This window comes from Mesoplodon mirus, assembly GCF_964341445.2.
Source record: "Mesoplodon mirus genome assembly, chromosome: 2".
Classification (NCBI taxonomy): domain Eukaryota; kingdom Metazoa; phylum Chordata; class Mammalia; order Artiodactyla; family Ziphiidae; genus Mesoplodon; species Mesoplodon mirus.
The window spans coordinates 157,015,841-157,027,280 of NC_138977.1; the positions used below are offsets into that span (position 1 = coordinate 157,015,841).

The 11,440-nt window shown below is 37.5% G+C and overlaps 1 protein-coding gene across 4 annotated transcripts in view; it reads left to right on the plus strand.

Annotated features, from left to right (window-relative positions):
• Nucleotides 1–1,754, plus strand: part of TBCK (TBC1 domain containing kinase) — a 231,950-nt gene extending 230,196 nt beyond the window's left edge. For all 4 annotated transcript variants that reach the window (XM_082606857.1, XM_082606856.1, XM_082606859.1 and 1 more), the window contains exon 26: nucleotides 1,074–1,754. In XM_082606857.1, the coding sequence (XP_082462983.1) occupies nucleotides 1,074–1,184 (111 nt within the window). In that variant the 3' untranslated portion in view covers nucleotides 1,185–1,754. The remainder of the gene's footprint in view (nucleotides 1–1,073) is intronic.
• Nucleotides 1,755–11,440: the final 9,686 nt, after the last annotated feature.

Consider the following 11,440-nt stretch of genomic DNA (forward strand, 5'->3'; position numbering starts at 1 on the left):
TAAAAAGAGAGAGAGAGAAAAAGAAACAACACTCTCACTGTCCTAGAGGAGTTTACAGTTTGCTAGAGGAAGGCAGGCTCTTAAATGGGCAATTTAAATAAATGTGGTAAGCCAAAGGTAGAGATTTGCACAAAAAATCTGGGGGCCTGAAGAGAGGGTCCCCTAATGGAAACTCCTAAACAAGGAATTGTCTGAGTAAGGAAGTAAGTAGAAATTAGGCAGGTCGGGGTGGGGGGTTGCTTGTGAGGAGAAACTAAAACAGGGGACCAGGAGTTGGTGGGAAATGGAGCATGTTTCCAACAGACAGTGCACAACCAAAAAAGTCTCTGAATCCTAAAGTGACCCCATCTGTCAGGGGATTGATTACAGTCCAGGACTGCATCGTAAAGTACAAGGAGTAGAGAAAGATAATCAGTGATCCTGGATAGGTAGACATGGGCAAGTCAGAGAGAAATGTGTATGTCTTGATAATTTTTCAAAGCCCTTCTTTGCTAGGCATCTAGAAGACTTCTTGGAGCAGTCCTTCAAATTTATTCCAAAATTATGGTCTCAAACTGTTCATTGCAGTTGCTCCAAAAACATGTTAGAACCAGTTCATGGGCCTTCTCTGGGATATTGTGCATGTAATTGCAATAACTAATATGTTGAAAATACTGTAAAAATTGTTCAAAATATAGATTTGAGAATGTTTTGACTCTCACTGGAAGGATATATGAAAAATAGGAATATTAATGTTCTCTGGAGAGGGAGACTGAGAACAGAGGTAGGAGGAATTTACCTGTATAGTCTCATGGTATACCCTTTTATATTGTTTGAATTGTTTACCAAGTATATTTATTGCCTATTCAAACAAGTTTACAAGAGAATTAAAGAGAGACATTTATCCCATAGCATAAATATGTTTGAAAAGAGGGATTTAATTTATATTAAAAACTAAATTAGTGATTTGTTGATAGAACAGTGACAGCAGTAATATCATTATCATTTGTCTATCACAGCTTGAGAAAAAAACGGGATTGGAGATATATCAATTTTGTGTATCCTTTATAAATCTGTCCTTTTTTTTTTTTCAGTTTGCGGCTCATCTTGTGAAGATGAAATATCCAAGAATCTGTATTCTAGATGGTGGCATTAATAAGCTCAAGCCAACAGGCCTCCTCACTGTCCCATCTCCTCAGATATGAAGTCTGGCTGTCAAAAGGACAGAGTGGCATCACCCCCAGCAGCACAGCTCTTCACAGCCTTGCCACTCTAAGGCAGAACTAGACTTCCAGATTGTTACATTTCCATTTCAAGTTTTGTCATGAGACATTTTTTTTTTAAATCTCATGACCGAAGTGTTCAGCTATCCAGGCAACAAACTTGACTGTACATGTATTGCTGCAAGAATTTTCTTAACAATGAAATCCGATCATGTATTTTTACCGCACCAATGCAAAGCCAGAAGAATTCAACTGACGAGGCACATTTAGCATTATCAAGAAGTCTCAGTTACACTGAAAAGGCTGTCTTCCATTGCATTGAACAGACAGTCCTAACAAAGGTATTCTTTAGAAATATAGACTGAATGTGAGCTGAAATCATCCTTCCATGATAATGAAAACTGAAAAGCTATTCACAATACATTCCTTATAAGTAAATGCTATATTTGGTAACTCATTTTGGGCCCAGATATATGTGTGTGTGTGTGTGTGTGTGTGTGTGTGTTTAGAGGGAGCAGAATATAACCCTTTGGAGAAAGTAATAACAGTTTACTTCAAGAAAAATGAAAGTAAGAAACCATTCATATTATATAGAATATTTTTCAGCTCCTGTAGCTGAGACACCCAAAATAAGAGTGACTTAGACAAGCTAGAACTTTATTTGTCTCTCACATAAAAGTCTGCATAGTCAATCTAGGGCTAGTGTATTGGTTTCATTAGCATTAAGTACTCAGGTGTCTGTTCTCATTCTTTACCACCCTCAACACTTAGTTTCTATCTCATAGATCAAGATGGCCATTAGCTCCCACCATGATATCTACAATTTAGAAGGAAAGGAATGGAGGAGGAGGGAGGGAAAACAAAAAAGAGAGAGAAGGAAAAAGTAGGGAGGGAGGAAAAAAAGAGAAGGAGAGAAGGGAGGGCACACTCCTTCTCTTTAAGGGCACAAACCAGAAGGTGCATATATTACTTCTGCGTACATACCGCTCACCAGAACTTACACATGTGGCCACAACTAGCTATCAAGAAAATCTGGAATACAGTTTTGGCTGGGCAGCCATTTACCCAGTTAAAAAATGTTATTACTATGTGAGAAGAGGAGAATACATTGAGGGACAACTGGCAGCCTCTGTCACATTATTCACAAAATTAAGCATTTCACTGAAGCTAAGATATATCACAATTTATGTACCATGGAGAAAGAAAAAAAGCAGCCAAATAAACTGTGACATACCAGCAATTATAAGATTCATTTCCATTTCAGAAATGTGAAAAAATATGCATCTTAGCATTATTAAAATACAGTGCATCTTTTTTACTATTTTCAATTTTGTTTTAACTAAAACATGTTCTTTCATCTTTAACTTATATTCTTCTTCAATGTTAGGACTACCTAGGTAGAACATTTCAATGAGAGCCTCAAAGCTTTCTTAACTATGGTTTTATTGTTGCTGTTTGTTTTGGGTGTTTTGGGCATCTATTTTTTTATTCAGATATAATCACATACCTTAAAATTCACCCTTTTAAAATGTACAATTCATGTTTTTTAGTAGATTCACAAACCTGTGCAATCATCACTGCTATCTAATTTCAGAACATTTTCAAAACCCAAAAAAGAAATCGTGTACCTATTAGCAGTCATTCCCCATTAACCCCTCCCAAGGTCTTTAATTTTTGTATATGGAGTGAGGTAAGTATCCAACTTCATTCTTGCATGTGGCTATCAAGTTATCCCAGCAGCTGTGTTATTTTGTTTGTTTTGCTCAATTAAGTTACATTCAGTCATTCACCAAATACATTTTGAATACCTACTACTTACAAGACACTGACATAATCAGTGGTTATGTAATTCTGTGATCTTTACATAATATACAAAGTAAAAATGTGATAATTAATGAGAAAAGAAAATTTTACCATGATTTCTCTAACATCATTTTTGGGCCATTATCTACCCTAGTTAGGAAAATAAGTCCTCCTGCCCTTTCCTTCAATCTTTGATGACTTATTTGACTTCATAATCATAGTGCAGCACTGATGATCTTTTGGAAGGAATGGTTCTGAGTTTTAATTTTGCCTTCCTGAGAAAGCAGAGAAAGATGGAGCAGCAGAGATTTGAACTGAATGGGGTGGTAGGTAATGAGAGAGGGTGAAGACCTGAGTGTTGTGAGGAGAGCTGTGGGAGCAGATAATAGTAGCCAACCTGCATCACAATTTTGCAATTGGTCTGTCTTAAAACTTGATATGTTTAGGCTTATTTTGAAAAAAAATGGAAGCTTTTTTAAACATTGAAATTACGAATACTATGTAATATTCTCAACAGTAAAATAAGAAAGAGCATACAATCACTGCCATGTCTACATGAAGGGCATGTTATTCGATGGCAGATGATTTCAACAAAGTTGACCTCAACACCTATTTGTTGAATTAAACCTTTGTAGAGGTCCTTTTTGATATATTATTGACTCCTACACTGTCACTGTCAACACTGTTTGTTTCTGGCATCAGCAGTCTCTTCCCTCTGCCTGGAATGCCCTTGCTACCACCACCAGCCCCATAGACACACACACACACACACATTTATAAATGCTTCATAATCCAGCACCAGTAGCATATTCTCCAGTCTTCTCTGACTTCCCCGTACTGCATTAAGAGCCTCAAGTCTATCAAAGCATTCCATTCATACTTCTAATAACAGACTTATTGCATCATTTTGCAATTATCTGTTCACATTTGGAACCCCTATTTTTAAAATATGAGCTCCCTTTAAAGTCAGAGTCCATAATTTATACCTCTTGTTATCTTCAGCAACCCAGTACACTGGAGATGCTTGATAAACGTAAAACTGAATTGAATCTCTAGCTTAGATATTTTATATGAATAGAAAAAACCCAGGTAATTTTTCAAGTGCCAAACTTTTCTGGTACCTGATGATATATAAATAAATGGAAATCTCAATTCACGCAGTGAAGAAAGGATCTCGAATATTCTACCCAACTCTAAAATTCTATAATCCTAGAAGTTGGAGCAAATCACTTCCAACAACAGAATAAACTAAGCTAGTTGCATCCCTTTCCCAAAACACAGAAATGCTAAATTTAAAAAGACTAATAAAATAGGTCTAATAGACATTCTTTGATATCCTTTCTCATCCCTTTCAGAGGACTCATTTTTAGTTTGCATTGTTTGCAGCATTTCAATAATACCATTCTGTTCTAATGCTCGTGGTGACCAATAATCAATGCATGAATGGCTACCAAGGTATAGTATTGCCAACATTCCTTGATATATATTAATCATCTGTGTGGTGGAGATGTAAACACTGTCCTGTCTTGGCTTAAGACTAATCTTGGAGCTATAGCAAGAGCACTTAAAGCATTAGATCATATTCTAAATATTGCTTCCTGTCATACTAAAAGATTCAACTTTTGAAACTAATACTGTCTTTACACGTATTTGTGAATTTTTATAAATTATTTTTTATTATACATTTATTTTATTTATTTATTTTTGGCTGCATTGGGTCTTCATTGCTGCGCGTGGCTTTCTCTAGTTGCAGCGAGTGGGGGCTACTCTTCGTTGTGGTGCACAGGCTTCTCATTGAAGTGGTTTTTCTTGTTGCAGAGCACAGGCTCTAGGCACGTGGGCTTCAGTAGCTGTGGCACGCGAGCTCAGTAGTTGTGGCTCATGGGCTCTAGAGCACAGGCTCAGTAGTTGTGGCGCACGGGCTTAGTTGCTCCACGCTATGTGGGATCTTCCCAGACCAGGGCTCGAACCCGTGACACCTGCATTGGCGGGCGGATTGTTAGCCACTGCGCCACCAGGGAAACCCTGTATCTGACTTTTTGAAAAACATTACATGCCTACCATTCTTTTTAAAAACTGTTACAGTGTGGTCACTAGTCAAAGTATTAAAAATTGAGACAATCCATGCATTAATTTTCTCATTAACGCTGGAAACTTTTTTTTTTACCATAATTAATTTCTTCTCAACTATATTAGCATACTTTTCAGTCTTTTAGGGTAGAATAATTTACTGTTTGGGGGCTTATAGTGTGCTAGAACTGGCTCCTCTTGGCTTGGAATAGCTGAACATGCCCATTTCTTCCCAATTCCACGTTCAGTGATCTCACCTTGGTAGCTTAAAATTGGCCACAGCAGGAGTATTTAGAAGTAGACAAACATCATAAATCACAGCTTTCTTTTTATTTATTTTTTATTTTTTTGAAAGCCAGTCAATAATATTTACCAGAAAACTACTGATTTTAACCGTCCTATGGTCATTATATTATCTATAGATTATAAATCATGAAGGTAGAAGGAATTTAAAGATCATCCAATACAAGCATCATTGTCCAAACAATAAGAACAGTGAAATGATTTTGTAAAAATCACATAACTAGTAAAAGACAGATCCAAAATTACAATTCTGCTTTCCTGATTCTTAACACATTTCTCTGTCCACAACATACAGATAGAGAAGGGAGAGAACACCAGTTTCAACCCATTACACATCTATTACAGGTCAAATTTAGGTCAGGCCTGTGTTATATTAGGCATAGGATACAAAAATGAAGCACAAAATAATGTTGATTAAACTCACTGTTGACTCTATGACCTTCGTAGATGTGCCACTTAGTATCAGCTCCTAGCAGATGCCACTCTCACTGCCCCTTCCATATTCACCCACTCAAAAGTAAAGATTTTCCAAAAAAAAAAAAAAAATGCCATTAAGTATCTGCATTCCCCCAATCTGAGGGGAGAACCACTGTTCCAGGAACTCCTGCTATGTATTAAGTTACCTCTTCGACTCCAAGACAGCATTATCCAGAAAACACGTCTCTGGTAGAGGACCACATTGTTTCTGTCTACAGTCAAGTCCTTGGTATACCGGGTCAAAGTTGGCCTTTAACCTTTGTCTTCTATGTCTTTGCCAGGCACCAGGCTCGAAGAATTGGAAAAAGTCCTTGTATCAGCCTCCTAGTCAAGTGTGGAAAGCCGAAGAGGGAGACTAACAAGGAGACGAGATGGTTAGCGAGTTTCTAGGTCTATTAATCATACAAGAGAAGAAATAGAGATCAGTTAGGTCACTTGCTAACTTAAAAAAAAATTACTTTTATGCCTAAGATAAACAATCCTGATAATTTATTACTTGTCAGATATCATATCTTTTCTAAAATTATCTTTAAGATCATTAATAACCCCATGTACCTTGCATTCATCACCATGGACTCCATATAGGGTCATTAAGGACCTGAAAGGCATGTGAGGAATATGACCACTGGATTGAGGCCAAATGACACGGGGGTAATTTGCATACTAATGCACAACCAAGAAAGAGAATCTTTTTTTTAATGGGTAATGAGGATTAAAAACAATCTCTGCACTCACAAATCATCGTTAATTATGTATACAAGATTACAGGATAAAGCATCTAATGCAGTGCTCAGTGTGACCATTTTAACTCCTTATTCGGAGCCTGATTCCTGTTTACAAAGGAGGTTCTTGTTCCAGAAGTATTATCCACCCCTGTCCATCTGCCCTAGCATGACTGCTCTGCAGAGGACTTCCTGAGATTTGCCTTGGCATGAAGGTCCACCCTGAGCAACTAGTGGAAACAGGAAGAATCCATTTCCACTGATCTATCCATTTACCTCAGTGTAGAAAAAAAGAGTTATAAAATATTGATTCAGAGCTAGGAAGTTAGTTTGAGTTCTGTACTTTCTTGAATTAATCTGATAGAGGCTGATCAGTGTTAAAAAGTTTTTCAACCCTACTTTGGGGCTACTGCAACAATGACCGTATAGTCCCCCTAAATTGTGGTTTATCTATGTTTAGTTTGTAACAAGAATTTTTTTCATATCAACATACCTTATTGTTGATGTCAGGTAGTCTTGATTTATGCCAAAATTTGATGCCTAAAAAGAGGCATGAGATAAGTGTTTTCCTGGTAACAAGGTAATTTTTAAAAATAGCCCTCCCACTTTTTACATTAAATGAACTAATATGAATCCTAATGGGATTAAGTCTAACAGCATCCCAGGTAATACAGAGGGACTGGTTCAGAAGAACTAGTTCAGAAATAAATATACCTATAGATATTTATCTGGCTGCTGGTTAACTAATGTTTTACAAAACTTATTGGGCATGAAATGTGCTGATTAGGCATTTAAGCACGTATTCCAAAATATGTTTACTTGTAAATCACATATTTTTTAAAGTGTTTATGTGTAAATGAATGAAATAATTTACAGGAGATGATTTTAATAAATAATTTACATCTTAACCCACTCATTTCAGTATAAATTCTGGAAATGTCATTTTTTTTTAAAGAATAGCTTTATTGCTTTGCCAGGCAAAGGGGGACACAGTGGGCTCATGCCTCTCAAAACTGTGTGTCCCCTGGAAATGTCATTTTAACATGAATCTTATGCGGCAATATAACAACTATTTTAAAATTTCAGTGGTGACTTATATAACTTACATAAAGCAAGATTTTACATACTTGTACAGAAACTATCCCGTAAGCTGACAATAGCTCAAGCAGAAACTGACTATATTAAGTGCCTTATAAATAATTAATTGTATGACACTCAAGTGAATTTAAAACTGCCCATTTTGATTAAGTGGAATAATATAAAAATTCATATTGAAGTTCATTATTGTCAGCTAAATTAATTCTATTAAATCAAAAAGAATAAATTAATGAGGAAATTAATTGTTGCAATTATTTAGCCCTCTTAATTACCTTGTCCTGCCTAGGACATTAACTGAGCCTTTTAAAAAGGTGCTAGGCATTTATTGTAAAGCCCGATTGAAATTTTATTTGGGTATTATTACTTACCAGCTAGAATAAAAAAGATGATTTTTAGGATCTAAACAAAATGCTAAATTAAATTTTTATACAAATTAGTTGTATAAAAATTACCAAAGGGTCCCACTGGCAGCTCTAAGGGCTGTCATTCCCAACACAGACCCTTGACCTGATAAATCTTGGCTCCGGGTCATGTTTTTGTTGCCCCATGAGAGCACATGAGTGATTCAGTTATCTCAAAGGCAGGTGAAACCTTAACTCCTCCATGATGCCTTGCCCCTCACGCAGCATGTGTATTTTTGTTTAAACCAGATCTTGGAAGGCTGGAATGAGGAAGAACTGTGGGCTGGGCTTTCAGGTTGGCTGCCAATTGTTTAGTGCTCATGGTTGAGAAAAGGGTTGAACTTTCTCAAGGATCTTTCCTTTCACAACACTAAGTACCCTTAAGCCCACCAGAATCATGGTAAATCCCTCTTCCTGCAGCACTATTTAGGAAGCTCAACCTCCAACCTCCGTGGCCGTCCTCAGAGCAGGGCCTCCCAATCTCCCCTGTCAGGATTTAACCTCCAGACACCTTGAGAATAAGAAATATGTCTCAAGATCTCAACACTATCACACGAAGAGTAAATTGTCAAAAGACCACCCAGAGAAAAACAATGCATGTTTCAGAAAGAGGAGAGAGAAGAGAGAGAGTTTTCCTCTCCCTTAAGAAACCACAGATTAGAGGGAGCGTACAAGAAGAGGAGATCAAGAGTAAGAAAGCCTGGAAACTTCTGGCCTCTCCAATGGCCCTCAGTGTGTCCCTGTGCGATTCACTTAGGCTCTCTAAGGCTCTAGTTCCTCATGTATGAAACACGGATAATAGCAGTGATCCAGCCTGTCTCCCAGGCTTATGCTGAAGCTCATGGAAAAGCATTTTGTAAAAGGAAAAGTGTTTAAAAAGTCCTAACTGTTCTGTAAAACTATCAAGCCAAAATTTTTATCTACCATGTTGTTTTCAAATAAGAAATTTTGACACAAATAATAATTACTCTTACAATCCATATATGTGGTCCTATTATACAATATACACGAAAGGGAAGACTATGAACAGTGGTCAGATTGTACACTACACACTTGCTACTATTTGATTAAAAGCAACCATTTCTGCTAAGTTAAGTTTTATCCAAGATCCTTTCAGATTTCTCTTTGTTTTCTATACTACCCTTCCCCTAACCCAGTTTTACCAACTTAAAATACCCTCTTTTAAGAATAATCTAAATTCTCTCTTGATAAAATCTGGCAGTTTCAGCTTTGCCAATAGCCATCTACACCTAGATGACAGAGATTAAGTTTATTTCAAATCCACTCTTCCCTTCAGTTTTATCTCCCTTCTCTCCTGGACTTCAAAGCAGCTTTGTGGTTTGCCTTGCAGAAAATCAATGGTTGGGAGATGAAAAGCAGCTCTTGTTTATCTCTGCTTGCTGAAGGTCATTCTACTCAGTAGCATCTGTGTGAGATCCACAGCCATTTTTCCTTACAGAGGAAAGAAGTAAATTGAATACATGCCCGAAAACCATTATAAGGAGAGAGTGGTACCCATTTTAAATGGGTAGAATCACATCAAAACAAGAATATATTAACATGAATAAGTAGAAGACTGGAGTACTGGTGTTAGGCTTATAAATTTAGACTGTTATTAAATATGACCATGATTAAAAAAAACTGTCTGGACTTAGTTATGGGGTATAAAACTATATAGTTTATCACATTCTCTAATAGGCACCTAAGAAGTTATTTGAATTTAGTGGGCTTTGAGGATTATGATTAAGAAAGGGCAGAAGTGAATGAGTGTGGGTGGGCATCTATTTCTACATAGATAAGTAAAAGCATTGTTTGCCTTGGTTTCCTTCTCTGTCAAACAGGATTGATCAGTGCCTGCTTTGCAAGCTTGGTGCGAGGAGTAAAGACGAAAATGATTGTAAGGCATACAGAACTTAGCACATAGAGCACATAAAAATAGATGTAGCCATTTTTATACGTTTTATTGTTAACCTACCACAGGAAAGCTTTTTACCTCATCATTAGTTCACCCTTAAAAGCACAATTTCATGATGTCTCCATACTTGAAGTCTTTTTCCACTCGTTATGTGGGAATTAACTAGCCAAAACAGAAGAGGTGTTAAGGCTTCCAGTGGGCACGATGAGGGCCAGAGAAGAAGAAGGAAATAGGGCCCTTTCTTTTAAAAGCTTACCTGAAAACGAGGGCCATTGGGAGGCAGTGAGTGTTAAACAGCCATGAGCTGGACACTGTCGAATTCTGTGCAATTCTTGCTGATCTTTGGGGAAATAGCACCTGTTTGCTGGGGTTATTTGTCAGGCATCCTGAGAGCTGTCAGGCATTTGCCTGCTGGAAGAAAGACACAGAAGTAGCCAGCTGCTGCTGCTACTGGACAGAACCTCTGCAGAACCTCTACCCTGCAAGTGTGAGTAGCTGTGCAATTCTGCCTTGGTAAGCTTTCCCACTAGCTCTGACTTCCTAGCTTCAGAGATGCTATTCTGAGTCAGTTGAATGGAGCAGCAAGCTGCAATTTCCTTTTAGCCCCTGCCTATTGCCAACATATTCTCTTGCCTTTATCCTTAACATGCGTGCATTTCCTAAAAGCACAGCGAGTTAACTCTACTGCAGGTGGTGATGGCATTCCTTCCCGGGCACCTCAGCGGGGGAATTTCATCTTGATGTGCAGGTTAGCACATGATTCTGACACCAGTGAGCAACATAAGTGCCGTGATAAATCTTCCTTCTGCTGCTTAATTATTGATATTAGTAATGAATTCGTATTTTGACTATCTGAGGATTCATGGGCTCAAGTAAGAGGAAAGTAATTTTAATTCACAACATTGTTGCTCCCTTTCTGTTTCTGTTCTAGAAGCAGTCTAATTGCTTAATCTAAAAAAAAAAGAAAAAGAAAAAGAAATACACACACAATAATTCCTTGGAACAAGTTTTCTATTGGGACTCAAGTTTAAAAACTACCTTAAATGTGTCTCTTATTACAAACACTCTCACTAAATAAAATTGGAGCTAAAAGTTAGCAGGTTAATTGTTTATTTTTATTGTTGCTCTATATCTTTTCTCAAGGAAAAGTACTGGCAGATCATCTAGGAATTTATTCCCTAAGAATACTTTGATATGTTTAAATGCATTTGTAATGGTTGGAGCAGGAGCGACCGCACATTTTGCGCTGACAGGGTGCTCTAACGCGGCGTGCGGAACAGCATGACGCACTACAGCAGAATGTGTGCGTGCGTGAGAGGCATTAGATGGGAACCTGACTTTCCCCTTCCTGGCTGTGTGACCTGGGACATTTAACGTTGCTGAGCTTCTGTTTCTGTATCTGTGAAGCAGGTTTAATAACCATATGTGCTTCACAGGGCTATAGTGAAG